Source organism: Episyrphus balteatus, chromosome 1 (assembly GCF_945859705.1).
Source record: "Episyrphus balteatus chromosome 1, idEpiBalt1.1, whole genome shotgun sequence".
NCBI lineage: Eukaryota > Metazoa > Arthropoda > Insecta > Diptera > Syrphidae > Episyrphus > Episyrphus balteatus.
Genome location: NC_079134.1, coordinates 33,790,486 through 33,815,340, shown reverse-complemented (window position 1 = coordinate 33,815,340; position 24,855 = coordinate 33,790,486). Strand labels below are relative to the sequence as shown.

General features: G+C 31.3%; 2 protein-coding genes across 5 annotated transcripts in view; one reads left to right on the top strand and one right to left on the bottom strand.

Moving 5' to 3' along the window:
* The window catches only part of LOC129921281 (transient receptor potential-gamma protein), a 40,407-nt gene extending 37,705 nt beyond the window's left edge, over nucleotides 1–2,702 (top strand). For 3 of the 4 annotated variants that reach the window (XM_056003031.1, XM_056003030.1, XM_056003029.1), the window contains one exon: nucleotides 612–2,702. In XM_056003031.1, the coding sequence (XP_055859006.1) occupies nucleotides 612–827 (216 nt within the window). In that variant the 3' untranslated portion in view covers nucleotides 828–2,702. The remainder of the gene's footprint in view (nucleotides 1–611) is intronic. The other variant, XR_008773493.1, reaches the window with a different exon arrangement.
* A 1,718-nt stretch (nucleotides 2,703–4,420) lies between these two features.
* On the bottom strand, nucleotides 4,421–19,196 carry LOC129920214 (THO complex subunit 2). Its single transcript, XM_056001465.1, has 20 exons — nucleotides 18,985–19,196; nucleotides 18,699–18,864; nucleotides 18,387–18,634; nucleotides 18,167–18,300; nucleotides 14,550–14,797; nucleotides 14,348–14,488; nucleotides 13,725–14,278; nucleotides 13,478–13,664; nucleotides 11,466–12,200; nucleotides 11,123–11,407; nucleotides 10,851–11,056; nucleotides 10,676–10,778; nucleotides 10,434–10,613; nucleotides 9,645–9,854; nucleotides 9,397–9,577; nucleotides 8,694–9,329; nucleotides 8,595–8,632; nucleotides 4,971–5,142; nucleotides 4,813–4,856; nucleotides 4,421–4,728 (listed from the first exon to the last, which is right to left on the bottom strand). Exons 1-20 carry the CDS (start codon nucleotides 19,044–19,046, stop codon nucleotides 4,621–4,623), a joined length of 4,638 nt encoding a protein of 1,545 aa, XP_055857440.1. The 5' UTR covers nucleotides 19,047–19,196; the 3' UTR covers nucleotides 4,421–4,620.
* Between the last annotated feature and the right edge of the window lie 5,659 nt (nucleotides 19,197–24,855).

Sequence of the window (24,855 nt, the reverse complement as noted above, 5' to 3'; positions counted from 1 at the left end):
CATGGTGACATATCGACATGGCGACATGTCAACAAGGCGACAAGGCCACATGGCGAAAAGGCGACATGGCGACAAGGCCACATGGCGACAAGGCGACATGGCGATATGGTAACATGGTGACATAGCGACATGGCGACATGGTGACAAGGCGACATAGCGACATGGCGACAATGCGACATGTTAACATAGCGAACATATAAGAGTGGTTATGTTAACATAACCACTCTTTATCGCTGCAAAAATTTTTGAACTTCAGCTCTTTCAAGAACTTACTTAAGGTTTTTAGCCGTTCGGATTCAGCAAGGAAAGGTACAATCCATTACTGCCGACTAAATACGCTTATACATTGATTCAGATTGTAAGTCACTAGGCTTTGGCTTTCGATCTCTTTTTTTTTTTGTATGAAAAACTTATCCAAACCCTATACCTGGCAGCTTAGTATATCTGTTTAAATTTAAATATTACCTAAAGTACCCCCTCCTAATGACCTTTTCTCTTGTCCTACATTAAAAAAAACTTATTCTAGACTACATACATGTGTATTTTAAAAAATTAATTAAGTATTTTTGATTACTATTATTATTATATTTGTCTTTTTTGTTTTCAAAAAGGCCCTAAAACGCGTCTCCAGCTATCCAGCTACTACGGGAGAAGCCCCAAGAGAAGCAGCTAAGCCACGGCGTCATGAGCAAACTCAAAGCCAACACGATTCCGTCGAAACATCCTCGGATTTTACACTCTCCAATGAAATACCCATGGATCCATCCAGTACATCCGTCAATTCTCGAGAGCCATTGATAAGTGCATCTAGTGTTGCCACCAATTAAATATAAAATCAATGAAAAAAATGAAGCCTCTAAAAAGGAGTAGGAAATCAAATTTTATTATAAACAAAATAACCCACACGTATAAAGCCCACAAAAACAAATACGCACAACGAAATCAAACTAAACACACACATCCATTTGTTTATGTATTATGTTAAGTCATTTGCAATAACAAATTTTAAAAAAAATTGCAGTAAATTCATATCTTGATGTAAACGTTGCCTTAGAAGCTTAGATAAAAAAAAATATATATAATAATCAAAATAAAATATAAAATTAGAAAAAAAAATAAATATTAGAACACAAAAAAAAAACGAAGGCAAAAAAAAACAAATTTAAATTTAAACTTTTTAGGTGAAAATACATAGAAACAATAAATATTTTTAGGGAAATTATTAATTTTATATGCGGTGTTTACACTAAACAAAAATAATCTATTTATTTTTTTGTTTGGTATATTTTTAAAAACTTTAATAACTTTTATGAATTCTTTACAAAAAATGTACTGTCAGTTAAAATACTTGAGAAAACGGAGGAATTGAAATGTTGGACATTTATAAAGAAAACATAATTGAATATTATTTTATTTTCAGCAAAATTGAATTTTCTGAAAACTGCGTCAAAGTGGTTAGAGAAAACAACAATTGGCAATTTTGAATTTATCAAACTTAACAGTAAATTACGTTTTCGAATTGCATACCTACAATATTTTTCTTCTTTATAAAACTTATTTTTTCGCGAGATCATTAAATTTTGCAAATTACTGCTGGCCAAAAAAGTCAATATTTTTCAATTTTATCAATTGAACTGCGTTTTTTTTAAGACCTTTATTCCTTACTGTCAAATAACTCAAATAATAAAAAGATCGAACTTTATACTCTTTGCCAACAAGCATGTTTTTTATCATAAAATCCATGGAATATGTCCCAAAACAGGGGTTCTGCCTGTAGCGAGGTCGTTTGGACTTGGGGGCAAAAAGAGGGTCCCTTCTATTCTTGCAAAATAATTACTCATAGAATGGTTGAGTTCCTAGGCCTTGCTCCTTCATGCGGTACAGCACAGTGGTGCCTTCGATCCTTTTTGGAGTCAAAAATCTTTTGCATGACAATTTCTTGACGAAAAGTCAACATTGATACACTGAAGGATATTGGTATGGCGAAAACGTTGCCAACTTTTTTTATTCAAAATGACGGGCAGAGTAAACGTGGAAATAGAATTTTCTTTTTCAAAGCAGTATTTAAGCTAGAAATTTAGCTAAATTGATATCAAAAAGGTGGTCGACCTCAGATTTAGGAAATAGCAGAACTGTTCATATAAAATGACAAAATTCAAAGATTATGAAATCAAGGGCCCAAGCACGTTTTCATGACGTTTCGTTTCTTATGACAAACATTTCAAAAATGATTTTTCTTTCTGAAAAAACCGATGTTCAAAAACCAAATTTAATTATTTCAAAATATGTACTATCTTTTATTAAAATATATATTTGATATTTTTTTTTTTTATAAATAAAAAGGTTTCAATTTCTTTATTTATTTAAAACTTGAATAATCACATCAGTAATTTTTTTTTATTTATCATTTTAAGGACATGTTTCTCAATATCTATTTTATTTTAATTTTATTTTATTTACGTTTAAAATGACTATAAAGCTCAAAGTAGTTTATTTGAAAAAAAAATCAGTTATTTTGAAACAAGTCCTTAATCAAGAAAAACATATGATATAACTAAAAGTAATAGAGAGCACAAAGATTGCAGTTTGCACAAAATTAAATAATCGTAGAGAAGTTCTACATAAAAGTAAATAATAAATGTTAAAGCAATGAATCGATTGAATATATCAGCGAAAAGTATACTTATTGTATTTAAATAATAAATTGCAAAAATAAAGATTATTAAAAAAAAAAGATGTGTTTTTAAATTAATAAGTTTATGTTGTTAAACGTATTTTGATGCAATCTACATAAGAAAGTTTTTGCATTAAAACCCATTCTAAAAAAAATTACTCCAAATCTATCGAGTGAGCCATCAAAAGATAGATCTTTTTAATCACTATTAACGAATAAAAACCAAAAGTTCCTTCCTGAACTGGTTGCTGAGTTATTGCAATGCAAATGTTTTTTTTTTTCTTAAATTTTGTGATCCAAGTTTTTAAACGAGTTTTGGGTAAAAGATATGAGTACAAATTGAACAGGCTATCCATATTGGTATAAAAATTACAAATCTATTTTTTTAAGATTTTCGAAATCGGACTTATCGCGGATTTTCCTTATTTCCCAAAAAAATACACCCTTTCTCACCTAAAATATTTGTATAGACTACTTAAATTCTTAGTTTCTGTTACAAATCAAATACTTGTACCAATTTTCATTGGTGTGACAATTTTGTCCCAGTTTTTGAGGTACTAATTCCGAATTCCATAATTTCTTAAAAAAAAACAGCCTTTCACTCAAGAAAATTTTTTAGACTCTCTTGATTCTTAGTTCTTATAACAAATATTACTTTTTCAGCAAGTTTAAACAAATTTTAAAAATGTAAGTCAGCAGGTATGACACCTTTTTCACACACAACCCACCAAAAAAACACCCTTTCACCAAAAATATTTTTAAAAATTTTATGAATCCTTTGTCCCTTCTTTATCTAAAACCTTCAAATGAAAACAATCTTTGTGGGTTAAAAATTAACCCAACGGTATTAAATATAATCTTGTATTGAATTTTAATACCGTTGTATTAGATTTTAATATTTTTGTTTTAAATTTTAATATAATTGTATTAAAATATAATACAAATTCATTAAAAACTAATATAAAAAGTATTTAATTGTAATACAAGAATATTTAAAATAAAATTTAATTAAAACCAAAAGTTGTTTCGTTGTCAGGTTGCTGAGTTATTGCAATCCAAATTTGATGTTTTTTTTTTCTTAAATATTCGGATCCAATTCTCTAAACAAGTTTTGGTTTAAAAAAATGCTAAATCAAGGCTAGGCCTCACCACCCCGGGAAAATAACGTCAAATGTATGTAGTATCTAATGTCGTTTTCTATTGACTTTTGAGATTTTTGTTAAAAATTCTCAGATTATCCACTGCAAATAGAATATGAAATCTAGTTTTGTAATTGTGTGCGAAATCTGTGCGTATAAAAAAATAAAACAACAACAAATGTTCAGACAAATGTCAAACAGAGGAGTGTGTGTGAAAGTGCGTGTGTTTGTATGCGTGAATCTTGATAAAAATCCAGAATCAGATTCTTGAATCTCAAATTCATTTTTTTGTCATTTTTTTGAATCTCAAGACGCAAATAGATCATGAAATCTGAGATTCGTCCACTATTTCCCCTCTTCACCCCCCCTTTCAGCTGTCAAATTCACAAATCTCATTCTGAGATTCGTCAATAGAAAACGACATAAATGCCGTAAGAAAATAAATTAAATCAATATTTTAACGAGTCCAATGGTTAATCGTTTGTTTCGTTTTCGTTTCCTTTGCTAAATTAAATGTTTACTGAAAAAAAAAAATAAATCCAAGACAGAAATGAAAAAGAAAATTGAAAGATATTTTCCAAAAATATTGTTTATAAATTTTATTGAATTAAAATTGTTTTCCTTTTTTTTTATTTTTACTTTAATCTAATTTATTTTTTTAACATTTTTTTAAACATATATTTTTTTGTTATTTTTTTACTTATCTTACAAACTATTATTTTTTTTTTTTGTTTTGTTTGTTCTAATTTAATTTCCATTTTTCTAAATTAGAATTAGAATTCCTTCCCATTTTCCATAATGAGATATCTAATAGTTTATTCTCGATCTTGAAGATTTTGAGAATCCATACTGCTTGTCCCGTTCGAATTTTTCATGCGATCTTTCTCGGGCATCACGTACGTGTGGTGATTTATCCTGAACGATTAATAAGTTGTTTTTTTTTGTTATTGTTTGTTAAAACCTTGACGAATTAACTTTGTATGTGTTTGTTTGCCTTACCCTGAGGTGATATTTGTCTCTTACATCGTCGTCTCCGTTTTGTACTATCAAAATGAAAATTATTTTTTGTTTTTTTATGAAAAGAAAAGATAAATATAAACACAAAAAAATAAATCAATATTTAAGAAAGTATTTGTAATTTAATTAGAATTTATTACCATCACGTCGTCGTTTGTGATCAGCAGATGAACTCTCTTCCATGCGTTCTCTTTTACGACCAAGTTTTCGTTCTTTGCGAGCGTCCTTCTCTTCGTCGGTCATTTTGTCCTTGCGATCTTTTGCCTTGGAACTGCGATCTTTCTTTGATATCTCAATAGGTTCTTCTTGTTTCTGAAATTTGATACAAAATAAGTTGTTTAAAAAATATTGAATTGAAAAGTTTTTTATGAAATAAAATATTAAATTGTTGTCAAACCAGGATAATACACTTTATGATGAAATCTGTTTTTTTTTTGTTATTTTTGGGACGTACAGTTTTGTTTTTTCACAACTCACCACAACCTAGGCCTCATCCTCATCACAAAGACACGTTACACGAAAAGCTCTATCAGATTTACTCACTAAGGTTTCTTCATTCAACATCGATACAAAATCTCCTGTCCTTTTAGAGTTTTGCACAATTTCGATTAGGATTAGGCAGAATTGGTAAAATAACATGGAATCACTCCAGGTGAATCGATATGTTGTTTGATGAACATTATAGCAATAAAAGACACATTTTTATTAGATTGCTTTCCGATTTATCATCTTCATAACAGGCGAAAGCTTATTCTGGGTGGTTACATCCAAAATAGAGGTTAACTTAGTTGCTTAAATTTTTGTTCTGTTGGGTGCGTTGTTGACAACTGGATTCTACGCGTCCAAGACATTATCAGCGAACTGCTATTTTCTTACAGACAGTTCTAGGTGACTTCCAATGCAATTTTTAAGGTTAATAGGGATTCATTTAGAATGATTCTTCAATAAGTTGTGCGTTGATGTCCATACTTTTAGAAATTTACGTTGTTTGGTAATAATTTGTGTTGATTTTAGCTTCCATAATGGTAAATGTCCAAAACAGTGAATGATGTCATCATGTCTTCCTTTCTTACATCTTCCAATTTTCCAATGTTCGTTAAGTAAAAGGTGCGGGCCGCATATTTAAAGTATCGTTCCTTTGTGATGTTCAGAGTTTCCAGAGTCCAATATATCAAAGTATTTAATAGCATATATGTTTCTCAATCCTTTTTTTTTTTTGATGTTTCAGAGTCCTTAAATTCAGAGATTATGAAAACGTAAAGGATCTCCCGGATCTCTATATTGCGATTTTTTCGTCTTCTTATTGTGTTCACCTCCAAAGTCAAGTTTCCAACTGTTATTTTCCTGGATTACTTCCCCGTTCCGCTTAATTTGTCTTACGATTGCGATACTGGAGACTGCAAGCTACGGACTGAGCTGACTGGAGGGGCTTGCTGGTTTAGGTCGAGATCCATCTTGGACTGTGAGCGCACTCCTTAAGCAAGCTGATTGATAAATGATGAACTCTTCAATATCTTTGTGATGGTAGATTGTTAAACATTTTGGGTTTCAGTTGTTTGTTGATTATTAAGTAGTTTAGTTGGTTCAAGCTAGTTCACAGGGTTCTGCATTGGTATTCTTTTAATCGATTAGCCATTGATTTATTTTCATTGGTTTGGTTTTGTTGCGTTTTCTTTTTTTAATTTTAATTTTAAAGACACAGCTGAGGTTAAGTCGTAGGTTGGTTAACTAGTTTATAACAGTCTGACATTTCAGCCTTTTCATTAGACTGACGAATACGCGATCCTTTGTGGGGATTTTTCGGAGCTCGTTTTCCTTCTTATTTATCAGTGGCTCAAATATGTTTGATCATCGAAGCTTCCAACGGCGAATTGTTTCATTTCAATTGCCTTAAACACTACGATTGGATTAGCCTTTGGTGTATGATCCGTGATCAATCAGGATATTATACTGTACTTCTTGATTGGTAGCGGCAGCAACGTGTTCAGCATCATGATCCTCTTAAGTTATATGGATTGAAAAAATAAACCGCAAAATAGTTTTATGAACTTGCTTCAAGTAACTTAATTATTATTTTTTTTTTTACTATTTAACTTATGTGGATATTAACTCACGTTTCTTTTTTTTTATATGAAATGCCGAAGTCAGAAAATAGCAAATTTAAAACCTTTGAATACAATATTTTGGGAACTTAAAGGAGTGCATATTGTTGTTAGATGGATCGGCAAAAACAAACATTCATAAACCAGACATTTTGGTAAAAGCTAAGGAAGATCTATCAGTTCATAACAATTTTGTCTAGGACTAGGTATCATCCTTATTTAAAAAAATGCATTGTTAGTGCACTTTATTTTGGAACAAGCTCACTAGGTTCTGCAAGAATTTTACATCCTATACATCCAAATCAAAGACCCAGATCCACATAATGACTGTGGGTCCTAATTCTATCAAGTGTATGTATTTTGCAAAAAAAAAAATAATCTTAGGTTTTCCTTATGGCACATCATCTTAGGGTATTTTTCGATGCTCATGGAACAAAGACAATCTGACTTCCCTAAAAATAGTTTTGCATGAAAAAAAAAAAAAAAAACAATTTATATAATTTGATTCAAACCATATGCATACATATGTCTCATTATGTACTGATAAATTACTTCTGAAAGATTTTTGTGTGTTGATGCCCAATTGGAACTCAAAATTGTCGTAAAAAAAAAACTGTTTTTCGTACAATATCATTTTTGAAGTAATACAAAAAAAAGGACTTTTCCGATATTCTCTCATGGTTGCCGTGAAAAATTTTCGAGTGCAATATAATGTATGTATATTATTTGACTTTTTATAAAAAGGACTTATCAAAATATTTGTTTACCAAAGTTTTAAGAATTCAAATCAGGGTCTTATGATTAAGAATCAAATAGTGTTTATTTCAAATATGGTTTGGTTCTTTAAACTACAATACAGATTTCTTTTTTTTAAGTGGGTAAACACACGACTGTTTGGCAGATTTTAGTTTTGTAAGTATGTATACAAAAGTTACGTATACGCCCGAGACCATGCATGGACTTTACATCAAGCTTCATTATTTTGGCTTCTCGAAAACAGATGATTTCTTTGTTGGAAAGAATAGAGTGTTGGACTGAATTTTCTTTCAAAGATTTTAAGTATGCTACCCTGGGCAACTGGCATTTCATATATCTATTTGGAACTTATTAAATATTTCCAAACCAATTTAGTAGTTGAAATAAAAAGGCATTAGAGCATTTTCAAGTACTCACCCTAAACGTTCAATAAGCAATTTTTTTCTTTGCATCGAAGTGTTTTGTGTGTAATGAATCGTCTATTTCCATTTCATGTTTCTTCTCCAGGCCTCAGAATCTTCATTGTGGAAAGCACAGTATGTTTTTTTTCTAATATAAATACGAAACACTTATTCCGCGAGTCAAGGGCTCTTTTCATATTTTAAATTTGAATTGCTTTTCGAAAAGTCTCAAGTCTTTCACTATTTTTTTTTTTTTTTTTCAATATTGTTCATAAATCACATTTTTTCCTTGGCCTTGGAACAATCGAGGACATCCATGGTATTCACAATTAAAATGGACTTAACACTAAAAACACTTATGCGCTTATATTTTTTTGATGGAAGAAAATAATGAGAATTGAATATTCGAGAAGAAGAATAAGATTATCCCCTGGGATTATTTTTTTTTGTTTCAACTACCAGTAGTAGTAGTAGATTTTTTCCATAGCTACACCTTGATACTAACCTTTGAGCTAACTGATTCCATTTTGCGACGTTTAGAGTCTGAAAATTAATGACAAGTTAGAAATAATAAAAACTCAAAATTAAATAAGTTCGATTTAACCTTTTTCATATTCAATTATATCTTGACTTCGGCGGTGCAGCGATCCATTGCTTGAATTGGAAACCGAACTGAGGTCACGATCCCGGTCTCTCTCACGTTCATGGTCCTTAGTTTCATACTCATAGTATTCCAATGTAGCGCCATGCTTGTCGATGACTTCAATAACACTAGGTGACTCCAAACGATAGTCTCTACGCTTTTCCTTGTCGCGTTTACGGGGTTCTTCTTCACGGTCACGTTCCTTTTCTCGAGAGCGTTCTTCCTTCTTTATTTCCTTAGCTGTACGGTGTTCACGGTCGTTGGTTTCGTCTTTGATTTCAACACGTTCCACTCGTTCCGGACGTTCCACACGATCTGCGCGTTCAGCACGGGCCGTTCGGTCTGTTCGTTCCGGACGTTCCACTCGCTCTGGTCGATCTAATCTCTCTGGACGTTCTATTCGCTCAGGACGTTCTACTCGTTCAGCACGTTCTACCCGCTCAGGACGTTCTATTCGTTCAGGGCGTTCGACTCGTTCTGGGCGTTCGACACGTTCCGGTGCTTCAATGCGAGTTGTTTCTTTTTCATTGTTCGTGGATACTGTGGTTGAGATCACTTTTATGACTTTCTTTTCAGTTCTTTCTTTTTCCCGTTTTTCTAAAATCAAACAAACATTTTTAAAATTTTTCTTCAACAAGTTTTAAGGGTTCTTTTGTTAACTTACCAACTTTAGCTTCTCCATTAGCAACAGTCTTGACTTCGGGAACTTCTTTAGCTGGTTTTTCAGAGACTTGATGGAAATCACTTTCTTTAATCATGTGTGATGCTCTGTGTTTTAATTGACCGATGTAACTGGATGCAATTACAAACAAATCTGGACGATTGCTCTTCTCTTCTTCTCTAACCTGCATAATAAAAAAACATACTAAGGAATCAATATCGATAATTATTATTTTTGTATTGTATGTTTACCTTTTCAACTTTACGTTCGATAATTTGTGCAAGCTTAGCTAGAACAGGATAATGGGGTAGTATACGCATCAATATGATAAGTGCATTACGAATTTGCATGTAATCCTTTGAATCCAAACAGAAGACAATTGCTTTGGTGATCTTATAATGCCATTTGTGACAGACATGGCGATAGTTTTCATATCCTACGTGATCATTGGCTTCAGAAAACTGTTGGATAGAATTGTTTCAAATATTTTTGTTTCATGAATTTCTGCATTTAATTAGAGCTTTAGAAATTAAATTTTTAGTGTGAGTATATAATAAATAAAAGTGTTGAAGGTAAATACACAGAAACGACAGACTAAGCTATTCTGCTAACAATCGAGGAACCACCTATCGCACCAAATAGAAATATTTAACAGTTCAGAAACCGACATCATTGGAAATAGTGTCCAAAGACGAATAAATGCTTTGTTTTCTAACAAAAATAACAATCAAAGATTCGAATAGCACCTGTACAAGGAAAGCGAAATGTTAGTAGTTTGAAATTGTTGGCTTCTCGATTTGTGTTCAAGGCCTGAGCTATATTTCAATATTCTTACAAGGGAAATATTCAATGCATGTGCTGTAGAGGTAGTAGTAGTTATTAAACACAATGAAGTCTGTTCGGAACAAAAATTTTTTCCAAACACAAAAACCTTAGACTTCACTTGTCCAAAAATAGTCTCTAATACTCATAAATAGAGGAGTGTTTTATCCTTACACTTCATAATAAATTGAAACTAGTTTAAACTCAACAAAACTTACCTGATTACTAACACGGAACTTAGTCACAAAACCAGGATAATTAGCGCATTCTTTATTAAAAGTAGCCTGATCAGAGTGCCATCTCATAACAGTTTCTAACATTGCGCACAAAAATCTACCATAACGTGTTGCTTCGTTTTCAGTGCAAGACGTAACTGAATATGTTATGTCACAAAATATCTGCAATATAAAATTTCCATGTGAAAAAAATAATAACAATTTAAACCAACAAACAAACTTACCCTATCATAACAGAGTAAAGTGGAAAAATTAGCAGCTTTCAAATTGTGAATAGTATGAACGAACTTCGCACAATACAGTGCATCGAGGGCAGTAAACGTGCATCTGAAAATTTTTAACCAGGAAATATGTTAAACATGAACCTTTCGTTTAGTTTTGAAAAAAAAAGAAAATTACCTTGGGAATAGACAAAGTTGTAAAAATTGTGTAATTGTTTCATTTTTCGCCGATTTAGCCGATCTCGAAAGGAACCAATTATCTTTTTGCTGAGTCAGTCTCTGAATTGTTTTATCTACATGCTCTTGTTGCTTTTTTCTCTCATCTTGCAATTTATCCATCAATGCAATATAACGTTCTTGTTCTTTTTTATTTTTTGATAAGTTCTATAAAATAAACAACAATCTTTATAAATTCAAGCTCAGATTAAAGAAAAACAAGACAAAACAAACCGAATCTTTAGAATCAGCTGCCGCAACAGAAAGATGCTTCAATTTTGTTATCTCTTTCTGATAACTATCCGTAGGCACTTGAAGGTCATACATACTTAATGACCAAAACGTCACCAAAAACTGCGGACTAATGTCTTCCCAGACTTTTGGTCCATGCAATGGCCGCACGGATTCTACAATAGGATTCATAATGGCCGTTGTAGCTTCTAGGTATTTTTGTAGCTTTTGATTGGTGGTCAACTTTTTAGCATTTGGATCAGCCTTTCGAAGTTGATCATATTTTTGCTAAAAAACAGAAAGTCCTTAGTGAAGAATGAGTATACAAAAATTCAAAAGAGCTTACATTAATTTGATGCGAGAACATTGGACGTGCGAGGAAAAATGCCACATCCGAATTGATGTGATATTCTTGCAACATGGCAATGATTGACGGCAGTCTTTCAACATATTCATCTACAGAGTAAGTAGATCCAAGGAAAGTACCAAATTGTACCAATGTATCCTGACATTGATCGTATAGCTTTCCAACTAATTTCAAATGACTCTGAGCTGTTTCACGATAAATAACACAATGTTTTTGTTGAGCCATAAGTAAGCACAATGTTACTGCTAGATCATTATTTGCCAGAGCTTCTTTGAGACGCTGAGATGATTTCTTTGTGTTGCGTACTTGACTGAAATAGCCTGCTTCACCTCTTAGCAGTTCACCTCCGGACATAGCATTGAGATGTTCGTTGGTCATTTCTTCTGCCGATTCAACGCCAGCCATTTTTTGTACGATTTCTTTGAGAATTAATAAATCCAAACTCTTTTGAGCTTTTAACTGATTAGCTACATACTGTAGTAGTCCACTCAACTCAATGTTGTACTTTTTGAATATTGCACCGCAAAAACAAGACAAACTTTGCAACCAAACTGAGATTGAGGTGCCATCATGTTTGAATCGATCCCGATCGGCCAAAGCTAATGATTCAATTAGACAATAGGCAAGCATGTCGTAGGATAGCGATGTTAAGTATTTCAAAGAGTCAACAACTGGACCGATGAGATTATCATAGATTTGTATTTGTAGCAATATCTGTAATAAAAATTAAGAAAGTGGTAAATAAAAACAGGAAAACGTAAACAAGAATTTGTTTGGACTTTATGAAATAAATTCAATTTTATATTTTGTTTTGATCTGTAGTCCACAATGATAAATGTTCGAGGTTTTTAAATAAGACAATAACAAAATACCGAAAATAATGCTCATCGTACTTCAAAATATATAATTTTTTTTTAAATCCCGATTAGTAAATGAGGCGTTCAGAACAATAATGAGCCAAGTCCACTTCTCTTAAAAATTTAAGGTTTCATTTTAAATTAAATAGTAGGTATAAAATAACGAAAAAATGGAGATATAGAGCTATTTATCTGAGAAACATTTATTTCTAAAGTTCCTTTAGTTCCTGAGACAAAGCTTCTCAAAGTTCAAAATAATGCACAAATTTCAAATGGACTTGACTCATTATTATTCTGAACGATTCAAATTAAGAGTGACATTTGAAAAATTGATGCAAACTTCTTTTTTCATTTAAATTCCGGACGGGCTCAAATATTTAAGGGTGAAAAGTTTTCCACGTCAAACTCACAATAACATAAACTACCTAGAAAACCCAATAATTTGCAGGCATGGAGATGGAAATCAAACATTCTTGGATTAATGTGTATTAGGATTGATTCTTCATCTCTGACATACATAACTGAAACTGCTTACATGCAAAACAGCTACTGATACAGAAATATTTGTGACTATTCTACCATTATGGATAGTCTTCTAGATTTTTTTAACGAAAATATTTACCTAAACCAAAAATGATACTTGTTTAAATAAGAATGGGTTTGAAACAGCTTACTTCGCAAAAATAATAACTACAATAAATATTATAACAATATATGTATAAAAATATAATAAAGAAAAAATCTAAGTTTTTTTTAGCTTAAGGGACATTCATCGTGGGTTGAAAAAATTAATTAAAAATACTTAAAAAAAAAAACTAAATGGAAGGAAACCTCGACTGCAATTTTTAAGTTAGTTCGGCAAGGATTTGTACTAAAAAAAGCAGATTTATATACCTAACGGTTTGAAGAAAATTTAGTGAAGCCACTCTATCGAATTACAATGCCATTTGCTGTCGTTAAACATGACTTTCCCCTTTTGCCATTGCTCATAAATGGCAAGTTATTTTTTATTAATTTTTATTTATAAAAAAACGTATATTAACCTAGACTGGTAGTTATTAAAATAATTTAAAATTTGGATCAAATTCAAAGGTGCACTTCAATGTGACCATAATTTAAAAAATAAGAACTTACATAGTCAAAGAGAAATCCAGGAGAACAATGACTAAGTTTTCCAATAAGTCGACCAACAGGTTTAACATTCTCCTTGCTAACACGTTTCATCAATGATTTAATTTGTTTTTGAGCATTGCCTCGACGACGTATCAATTGTGGATGAACCAAGAATGTTTCATTCTTCCACCGCGAATAAATACTATAGCTGCAAAATTAAAAGTAATTAGTATACATCTAATTTTTAATTTAATTGTAAAATTTTTACCGAAAATGATAGGGCAGCACCTTAACAACAGTCCATATTTCTTCAGCCATACAACAATTACAATCCAAATATGAAAATGCAGGCAATATGGATGCATCTAAAATTGTAACCACTTCGAAATACAATTTTTCAGCTTCTGTATTTATAGCTGGACAATTTAAACTATCAACACCCATTTCTGATATCATTGAACGCAATATTCGTATAAGTTTGTACATTAGAACAGTGTCAAACTGCAACGATGCACCCAAAGTAATTGCCATTGGAAATGCATTATCACGTAATTGGGAAAAATCACGCGCTTGAAGAGCATCAACCAATTCTTTGTCTTCGCTTAGCTTGTTTTTCTTATTGATGGGAGCTTTGAAGACTTTCTTTGTGTAGATATGATCAATGGATATATGAATTAGTGATGCAAGAGCTTTGGCTATGGGCTCATGAACAATCACAGACTGTTCCGGCAGCCTTTTGATAATTTTCTTGGCATTTTCCCAATCGCCAACTTTAAGCAAACCCTCACAGAGTCCAAATTTTTGATTTGTTGAATATTTGTCCTTGAGAAGAAATACAAATACAACAATCAAATAAAGTAAATAGAAATTGTAAAAAAATATTGATCTTACTTCACTGTCATCCTTTTCTGGTTCGGGTTCAGGTTCTTTGTCCTTGTTGGTAATGATGACATTTAGTTTGCGAACAAATTCTTTTGCATCGGCTAAATCTTTTTCCCACTCGGCAGCAATTGATTTATCTGATGGGTTGAGCTGTTGGTTGGTTTCAATAAATGTAAAGTCTGTTTTTATATAGGTTTTCTGATCAACTTACCCAAATGTAAATGTCTTGCAAATCAATGACACCATGTTTTAGCAGCAATGCACAAATTTGAAACAATGATGGTGGTGTCTCACTATCAGCAAAATGACGAAATTTATAACCCAAAACTTCACAAATAATTGATCCATTAGGCATGTACAATCTGAGAAGGGGTATGAACAGGCTATGGCGTTCGGGACGAGTTTCAAATGACTCGACAATTATGTCCAAGACACGATTAGGATCCAAGTTAAAACAACCTAAAAATTAATTTAAAAAATACATCAATTTTGTTGTATTACTTTATTACAATTTTAAGTATGAATTAAAGGTCTGCCTAAATTTTTACTATATCAAGGAGAATATAAACGAAAAGAAATTGATAAAATGGTCAAAGTAAACCAAGTGAATTGTGGAAATTAATCCTTTGGGTTTTGCTTCTACTATCTACCACTCCTACTTCTTGCCCAAATAATTAATATTAAAATATTAAGTCTTAATTTATTTTTTTATATTAGATTTCGGGCAAAATCAATCGATTTCTTTGTCTTAAAAAATAAGAACTACTTCAATCGTAATTCTTGCAACATTGTTTCAGCTAATTTTTCTTGATTGTAGTTTGAATTTAAGATGCATTAAACTGCATAAATAACTTTCAAAGTAACTTAAATTAAAAAAAAAATGAATGCATTATTTGTAAAGGAAACAATTACGTAATATTTTTTTATAAATCGTCGGCTTAAGGTGTAGACTCAAATTTTCACAAATTTGTAATAATGCAATGAATCCAGCACGAACGAACGGAATAAGTCGGAATTGACTTTTTGATACAAATGTTATCTTTAGGCGTAGACAAATCTTTTAAAATGAAAAAAAAAAAACAAAAAAATATTTTGGGTATCAAAGTTACAGGGCTTTTAAAAGTTTGAAGAACAGAATAAATCTAGGATTTCGGGTTTTTATTGCATAAAACGTTGAATGGGTTATATCATAAGAGAAGATAAAACCGCAGAGTGCTATTAAATGAAAGGGGTAGATAGGGGTTTAAAAGACCTCTTTTTCGTTTTTTTTTTTTTTCAATATATCTCGTAAACAAAGCATAATTTTGATACATAGATTTTAAAACACGTTAAAGAGAATCAAATTTAATATCGGAAAAATGTTTTTCAAAAATTGAAAAAAAAAAAATTCAATACAAAAACAGTCCAAAAAAACATGAAAAAAGTCAAGAAAAGCAATTTTTTGAGTTTTTTTTGCTTTTTTAACGGTATTTTTTTTCGGGCTGAGATAGTCATATGCATTGTTCTAAATAAAAACAAAAGATTAAATTTCCTTCAAAATGCTGGGCTTAAAAAGTTTTTTCATTGTATAAATTAATTAACCGAAGAATGACCATTTGAACCTGCCTTTATTTTACCATTTTTTGTTTTACTTAAGTAAAAAATAGACCACAACAAAAATTTTACAATGTATAACACTTTTTTGTTTTGATTACTCAAACTCTATCAATAGTTAATCTATTGCTATCATTGAAAATTTGTTTTAAATGAATTATATTTTTATTTCATTCAAAATTTGGTAAGTTTTAAGAAGGGAATAAGTCCAACCTTTTTAAACCGTTATACCTACCTGTCTACCAGAAGCCGATATCTCATTCGACCCAAATCCACAAAATCTTTATTTTATCTGAAGGTCAAGCATCTAAAAACAATAAAATATAGAAGCTATTCAGTTTTTTGCGTTTTTCCAACAATTTTGCAAACGATTCAATTGAACTTTTAGTGAAGAAAATGGCTCTTAGTCTTTTTTGGTATTGCTTTCTGATGCACTTTTGGGTCTGTCACTTTGCTCTCAAGCAGACAGTCAATAACTGTAATAGAGAACAGAGGATTCAAGACGCTGCGAATGGCTTGCTATCCCCTTACAATTTTCAAAAGAGAGTAAAGCTAGTCGGTTAACAAAATCGGTCAACGTGTTGCTCACTCGATGTAAAAATAAAGTCAAAATCTCTCCAAAGTAAGTTAAAAATAAATACACGTTGCTGAGTACGATGGTACACGCGTTGGTACACCATTTTTTTTTTTTTTGACATTGACGAGGCGTTCACAGAGCGATCATAATGTTTTTGCTGACGTAAAAAAACCAACGCGTTTACCGTGATATCCTTGCTAGATTCTCACAGTAAAGTGGGTGCATTAGTGCGCTCTACACTCTGTCCAACAAAAATTGTCAGTACAGGCCTTATGCGAGAGCTTTTTTCAAATCAGTGGGACCAAACGATTTCACAAAAGTACAAATGACCTGAAATACATAAGAAAACCACAGGCGTGACTTGGCATTCTTGTTGTAATTTCTTTATCAAGCGACGTACATCCTCCTATGACCTATCTGCTACACGATCGGTGACAAACAGACTGAAACTCGTTCAACAAGGGTGTATTAAAAATATTCACAATACATAAGAGTTACCATTGTTAAACTTCCTTCAGAAAATACTCCCTTTTTCTATTGTTTTTGTGAAAGAGCTTTGAGAATTAATGCTTTTTTTATGCTTTTAAAACGAAAAAAAGACGTAAGTGTTGTCGTGTGGTTGGTGGTTATCTGTTTTTCGTTTGTTTGTATAACAGTTAATGTTAACATTTGAACACACGCTGCAAGGACTTTCAGGGAAAATCTTTTGGCGGAAATGTTGCGTTGGGATGTTTCTTGAATAAGTGAATTGAAAAAAGTTACTTTATTACATCTTGGTGGTGTGGAAAAAGATAATTTTTTTTCTTTCTTTTAAAAATTTTTTTATAGTGAAATTCTACCAACAAAGGGGTAACGCTGGTACTTTTTTGATCAAACTTGAAACATTTTTATGCAAAGTGCGGCATCGCTGTGAGAGCTTTTTGTTGTGATAGACTTATGCGTTAAACATGGTGCAGAGTGAGATGCAAACGTCCTATCTTACCTGTACTGACAATTTTTGTTGGACAGAGTATAGTTGACTGTTTTACGAAGTACAACGAGCTAAGTAGAAACCGTAATCGAAGATTTGATTTTTCAAAAAAAAAAAAAAAATATTTCATTTAGTTTTGGTGCTTAGTCCAGTAATTTCTTATTTAAGTTGAAAACCCTTGGGAAACTTGTTCAAAATGCGATGGCATAAAGGCTTTAGATTTGGAATAATTCAATACCGGAAAGCCTATCGACGTTTCCTGAGGTCAACCCAAGATGTGGCGTCATAATTGGGAGCAGTACAGGTAGAGAGTTATGTTCTCATCCGGAATTATGATTGCAGTAGATAATGGAGAAGAAGTTGAAAAACAATGGAAAGACCTCTATTGGAGTCCTAATACAGGCTAAACAGAAAAGATTAGGAATGATTGCTTCTATCGATACATGGATACATCACCGTTTGTGGGTTTAGTTAAGACAAATTATGAAGATGTTCTTGAAAGAAATGAATATGGAATTTCAAGTTGCAGAGACCAGATTTGTCTGCGATGCTCGGCAATTACCTCAATGGGTATAGGCCCCAACAAAAGGGATTATCATTAAAAAATGTAATGTTCACGTGCATATTTCAATTTATTTAAAATAAGATATTCTTAAAAAAAAGGTAGATAAACTTAAAATAAACTTACCAATCAAAGACTTGATAATATCCATTATACTATTTGGAGTAACATCATCAGCAAAATCCTGATTCAATTCAGTTATCAATTTAGCATAACCTTCGCTTTCCTCGCGAAAAAGATTAAAACGTCTTTGCTTATAACTAAAAAAAATCCAAGTTAAATCAATTTAAAATACTAAAAAGAGTTAGCAATTATTTGAATAAATACAACATTTAAAATAACTCACTAAAGCTTTGTCTTGATTTTTATAAATTTTGTATAAAAAATCTTATTTTTAACAATTCCCGCTTCTTGCAAAGTATCGATTTCAATGCGTTCTTTGATAAGCGATTCAGGAATAATTTTCTCCATTGTCTTGAGTATTTGACAGAATAATGTTCGCTCATCTTGAGCACTATCGCTGGCCAGCGAAGTCTCAGCATCAATTATATTCATTATATCGAGTATTACTGATGGATAATCTGGATGCATTGTCTAAACCAAAGAATAGTTCTTTCTTAGATCTGAAACATATAAAATGCAATTCATTCATTCTTACCACAACTTCACCGAGTGTGGATATCATCAGTTCCTTCTTCAGATTGCCTTTGATAGCTTGCCATATGAAATCGTAAATAACTTTGGAATTATTTTTCTTAAAATCATTGTCCTTGGTAAATACTGGACTTTCACCATCTTTGATAGATTCTTTTAGAAATTTTAACCTACAAGTGAAGATTTAGAAAAAAAAAGAAACATATTTGAGATTTTGTTGGCCATTTGTCGAGATTTACAACAAAAAGAAAATTCATTTTTCTTTTGCCGAGAGAGAATTGTACACTTACAATTCTGTTCTACCAGATTTTTGGAAATTCTTCCAAACATCAGCACTCAATGGATCTCCCATATTGAGGAGTATTTATTGGCATACAATTTTTAATTAATTTCTATTTGATTAATAAAGTCTTTGTTGAACGTATAAAATTGAGAATATTAAAAATTATTTGTCAGGTGTATTTTTCTTTTAGCTCAAAGCAGCGGCGGCCATATGCAAGTGTTTGACAGCTTGCTTTGGTCTTTGGTACAGTTAAAAACAAAAATTAAAAAAAAACGTAATAGATTATCGGGTGGTTGAAAGAAATCAAATTCTCTTAAGGCTGAAACAGATGTTTTATCAGTCGCGTTGCAGGTTTTGTAATTTATAACTTTTGGAAAGTGACGCGCGTCACTTTTATAAAATGACGAGCGTCACTTTTGAAAACACTGTTCAAAAATAACGCACGTCTGTTTTGTAGAGTGACGCGTGCCAATTTTGAAAAATAACGAGCACCACTCTTAGCCCTGTTCCATTGGAGGTGGTAGTTTACTCATGAGTAGATCTAGTACTACAAATAACACACAATCTTCTTCTCGAGGAGATACGAAAGTGTAGTTGTTGTAGTAGATTTCTACTCACGAGTAAACTACCACCTCCAATGGAACAGAGGTGCGTTCTTTTTCTAACAATAGTCAACGATCGTTGTTATGTCAAAAATTATTGTTGAAGTGCCATTGTTAGAAATCGTTGGATTTTTTACAAATCATTTAGGAACGATTTATAGTTAGAGATTGTTAGACTGTCAAACCATCAAAAAAATTTCTTTTGAGAATACTTTTATTTCCATTATTATAACAAAAAATCTTTCATCAAAAAATTACAAAACTCTCTTTTTATTTTCATTTTTTCCGCTTTTTTCCAAAAGAAAAAAAATCTTTGAGTTTGTTTTGTAAACAAAACATACACTTTGACACATCAACAATCTCATGAATGTTCAACTCATATGATGGAGGTGAGTTGGAAATAGTTACGATTTGTAACTATTTGACACTTAAAAACTAGTTTAGGAACGATGTTCATCTGTCAAATAGTTACAAATCGTAACTATTTTGTAGTTTAGGAACGACAAAAGTTAAAGATAGTTAACAATAGTTAACTATTGTTAGAAAAAGAACGCACCTCAGGGCTCTTATAAAATGCTGCGCATCACTTTTGAAAACTGACTTGCGTCAATTTTTAAAACTACAGCACATATATCACTTTTAAAAATTGACACGTGTCATTTTTATAAAATAAATAACGTCAATTCTGGAAGCCAACGTGTGTCACTTTTGAAAACTGACGTACGTCACTTTTAAAGACTATCGCGCGTCGCTTTTGAAAAATTACGCTCGTATGTTTTGAGCGTCACTTTTAAAAACTGATACGCGTAACTTTTCAAAAATGACGCGCATCAATTTTTTTTTTTGAACGGATGCGTGTCATTTTCGAAAACTGATGCGCGCCACTTTTAAAATCTGATGCGTATAACTTAAAAAAAAATGACGCGCGTTACTTCTGAAACATGACGAGCTTTTTTTTGACGTTAAAACAATACCTACAATTTTTTTAATAGCCTCTAATCAGCGGTAATAATATTTTTTTAATGGTTATGTATTAGAAAAATCATTAGGGGTATTCACGATCCGATGCAACTGGTCTTGTATCATTGCAAAATTGTAAAAGTGTAAAATCTTACAACACTACAACAACAAAATATATGGATTGAAATTTTACAATGGTCTTGCACTTTTGCTATACCCTAACCCTATTGCAAAATAAAAATACAATGGAGCAAAATTATTTTTGACAGATGGCAGCTCACCGTGTCGCGTCGCCCATGATAAACAGTTTGTCTTTTTTATTCTGTTTATAATGGTTTTCGCTACTCATGTCCAGTAATTTAGTTTCTTTTGATGTCAAATAATTAGTGAAAATTAATTAACCCGAACAAAACAAAGAATTAAATTATAAAAAATGGAAAAAAGAAGAAGCAACGGTGGAGGAAAAAAAAACATCATTCATGCTTCAATATTTACTATAGATAAAAAGAGGGGCGTTCACGATCTATTGTAATAAAATAAAATTTTACATTTTTACTAGGCCTGTTGCACCAGATCGTGAATACCCCTATTATGTCACTTTGTAAGAGAGCAATATAATTTTGTGGGACAAGTTTCTCACACTAATCCAATTTTTTTCAAATACAACACTTCACAACTGCAACTTCGCACAACTGCAAGTTTTCTTCAAGTAGGTATTCAATTATATGATAAAAATTATTTCAAATTATTACAACCTTTTCATAAAAAAACACACCAACAAAATTAAAAAATCAAATTTATCAACTTTATTTACACAGAAACAACAACAAGATGACAACAACAAGTTTGATAGAGCAACGATGACGTATAATCCACATATGTTACTAAGTCAGCTATTACATGAAGCCTCAAGAGGCTTGACTCTTTTTTCGAATTTTCTTTTGATAATCATTCTGTGAGGCGCGTACAATTACACGACGCCTCTTGAGTCAAAGACTCAAATTTGACATTTCTCTTTTAATTTAAGTATTGTTGTTGTTGTATTCCACCAAGAAGCAAAAAGAAATAAAAGGGAATGTTGAAAAAAGAAAGAGTGGAAAAAGAAACGTCAAAAAAGAGTCTCAGAATTTTTGCCCACGACTCTCCGGTGGGATAATTTTTTGTTTTATCTTCTTTCTCTTTTGCACTCATTAGTTTTGAAAAGAGGCGCGCCTCTTGAGGCTTCATGTAATAGCTGACTAACAAATTAAAACCGAAACTTAAAAAGAAAAATATAGAGTGCGTTTTTTCGAACGATGGAAAAATAGTAAAAGTATCTTAGGCACTACAAAAGACAAAACCGAAATGAAAGAAAAATCCGGAATATACGGAGTAAAGTGTGGTAATTGCGAGATGAGGTATATTGGACAAACTAAACGAAGTTTGGGAGTTCATTTCAACGAACACTGCAGCCACATTAAGTTCAACAGAGCCGAGAAATCATACATTGCTTCACACGATTTAAATAACAACCACTTCGACATCAAATTCGAGAATGTCAAAATGCTTGAGCACGTCACAAATCCAAGAAGACTCGATGCATATGAAAGTGTGATCATACACATTAATGACCAGCTGATAAACGGGGATAATGGCAATATAGTTTCATCTTTGTTTAACTTGATTTAATGTTTGTTTTATATGTACCTATGCATAAACAAAAAATACCAAGACTGGAAACAAGACTGGAAACTCGGCGGTCAACTGACGTTTGCCTACAAGCTGCGAGGTGTGGTGAATGTCGTGAACCTATCGTTGTGTTCGTGTCAAATGTGTGGTGAATGTCGTGAATCTATAAATGTGTGCGTGTTAACGTGATTTACCAACGTGGTGGCTTTCACATATATTCACAGACAGCACTGTACACAAAAGGGTTTCGGGGGGAAAGACGTACGAAAGTTTCCAGTCTTGTTATTTTTTGTTTATGTACCTATGTATGCTTTTTTATTGTCAAAGCTTTAGCTTAATTTTTCTTGTTACCTTTAATGACATTCTTATTGTAATTTTTTGTTTTGATTAAATTAAAAGTGTATTGCTGATTATGAGTCGAAGCAGGTTCGAAATGCATTTGAAATAAAATTAAAAAAGTTTAAACATTGTTTGTTTTTAATTTTTTAAATTGTTGTGATCTTTTGTGGTTTTATCTATTTGTATTTATTCGTGAAGCAAGCTTAAAATAATAACATTTTCTTCAAATTTTCATTAAATTTTTCATGTTTTTAGCACTTTTATAACTGTACACCACCAAAAAAAAAAAACAAACGTCAAAACATTAAGAAAAAAAAAAATTAAAGAAAGAGAAAGAAAACTGAGAAACGAATCCAAAAAATTTTCGTCTCAGAAATCTCCGGAAAAGAAGTGAGCGCTCGCTGAGATTTTTTCTTTCACTTAAAAAATCTCTGAGCCCCCAGAGATCTCTCTTGATACGACGCACCTACTAAATTAATAGGCTTGTTTGGTACCAATAACTTCGTAATAAATCTAGATACGATAAAAACTATTACCATTTTGAAATGCCCTTTCGACGCGCATATTTTTAAAAAAGTTGGCCACCTACATTCCCATAGAACTTTTTTATACCACAGGTGCTTAAAATTGTTCATAAATTATTTCTTTAACATTTGGCATTGGAAAACAAATTTCAAATTTTTCTGAAGAAAAGGTGCAACAGATATGAAAAATTTTAACTTCCTATGTAGTGACCCAATTATTGTAGAAAATTATAAAAATAAGAAATTTATAAAATTAATTTATTCAAAGTTAGTGGAGTAACTAAAGCTCAAAAATTGGCAATATTAGGGAACCCGGCCGAACAGCTTAGATTTTGATGATCTTTTTTTTCAAACGTCGGTAATTAAAAATACTTTAAAGTCTATAGATTAAAAATTGCCGGTGTTGCCGTTTTGATTTTTTAAATTTAATTGAAGATTTTTGTGAACAAAAACAATTTTTTTTCAAAAATTTTTCTTAAATTTCATAAATTAATTGATGCCAAAAGATTGTCTAGGAAATTCAAGGAAAAAAAATATATGGGAGTTAGGACAATCTTCCATAGTTCAAGCGATAGATGCAATTTTCTTATTAATTGACTTCAAACACAAAAAAAAATATTTGAACACAACGGCAACACCTACAATATTCAAATATACATTTTTTAAAAGCTAGAAGCTTAGTCATATATGTAAAATTAAAATTAAGTTAATTGAATGAACGGCTTTTGAAAGAATGGTAATTGAACTCAGATTTTTGAAAAAAAAATTATTAAAAAAATTTTAACATGTCGTTTTTTAAACTTGGTCGTAATATAAAATGCATTTATTTTCAAATTTTTTGGCCGCATTTATTATGATTTCAAATTATAAAAGGAAACGTCAATATGTATTACGGTTTATGAAAAAAATTAAAAAGTATTTCATTTTCAAAGAACTTTTTTTAATAAAAGTTTTGAAAAAAATGTAACTTATTTTTTTTTAAAGTTCAACATCTAAACATAAAATTATTTTTTATTCATTTAATAACCCTTACTGTTGAAAGTTAAATAGCAAAAATTTAAAGTTCCTATTTACCACAGTCTTTGGGAAAATTAATTATTTCAATGCAAAAATTCAGTTTTAATAAAAACAAACCATTGAAATTGAAGTAATTTTTTATTTTTTTTTTCAAAAGTGTGATATATTTTACCTTTTTTGCTTCGAAATTCAACTGATAATATTAATGGCCAAAAATTTTTTTTAAATAAATTCATATTTTATTAATAAAAGTTTGGAAAAAAGTCATTTTAAATTTTTCTAATAACATTTTTTTTTTTAATTCTGAGTTTTTTCAAAAAGCCTTGATTAAATTTAGTGGATTTAAATTTAAGAGATAAGAATGAGCTTCTGGCTTTTTAAAAATGTATTTTAAAATATTGTAAATGTTGCCGTTGTTTTCAAAATATTTTTTTTGTGTTTGAGGTCAGAATGTTAGAAAATTGCATTTATCGCTTAAACGATGGAAGATTGTCCCTTACTGCCTTTTATATATTTTCCTTAAATTACCTAGAGAATCTTGTGCTATCATTTGTTTTATGAAATTTAAGCAAAAAAAATGGTTTTGTTAAAAAAAAATTAATTTTAATTTTAAAAAACAATACGGCAACACCGGCAATTTTTAATCTATAGACTTTAAAGTATTTTTAATTACCTACGTTTGAAAAAAAAAATCGTCAAAATCAGAGCTGTTCGGCCGGGTTCCCTTATAATTTGCTTTAGTTACTCTACTAAGTTGTGGTCAAAGAA

What these genes read in the sequence shown, in the direction of transcription:
- LOC129920214 (XM_056001465.1), bottom strand. Translation starts at nt 19,046, where the DNA reads ATGGGAGATCCATTGAGTGCTGATGTTTGGAAGAATTTCCAAAAATCT. An exon ending in TGCAAGACATTTACATTTGG is followed by an intron (nt 14,489 to 14,549) that starts GTAAGTTGATCA and finishes ACCAACCAACAG; the next exon opens with CTCAACCCATCAGATAAATC. An exon ending in GAGACAAATATCACCTCAGG is followed by an intron (nt 4,729 to 4,812) that starts GTAAGGCAAACA and finishes TTAATCGTTCAG; the next exon opens with GATAAATCACCACACGTACG.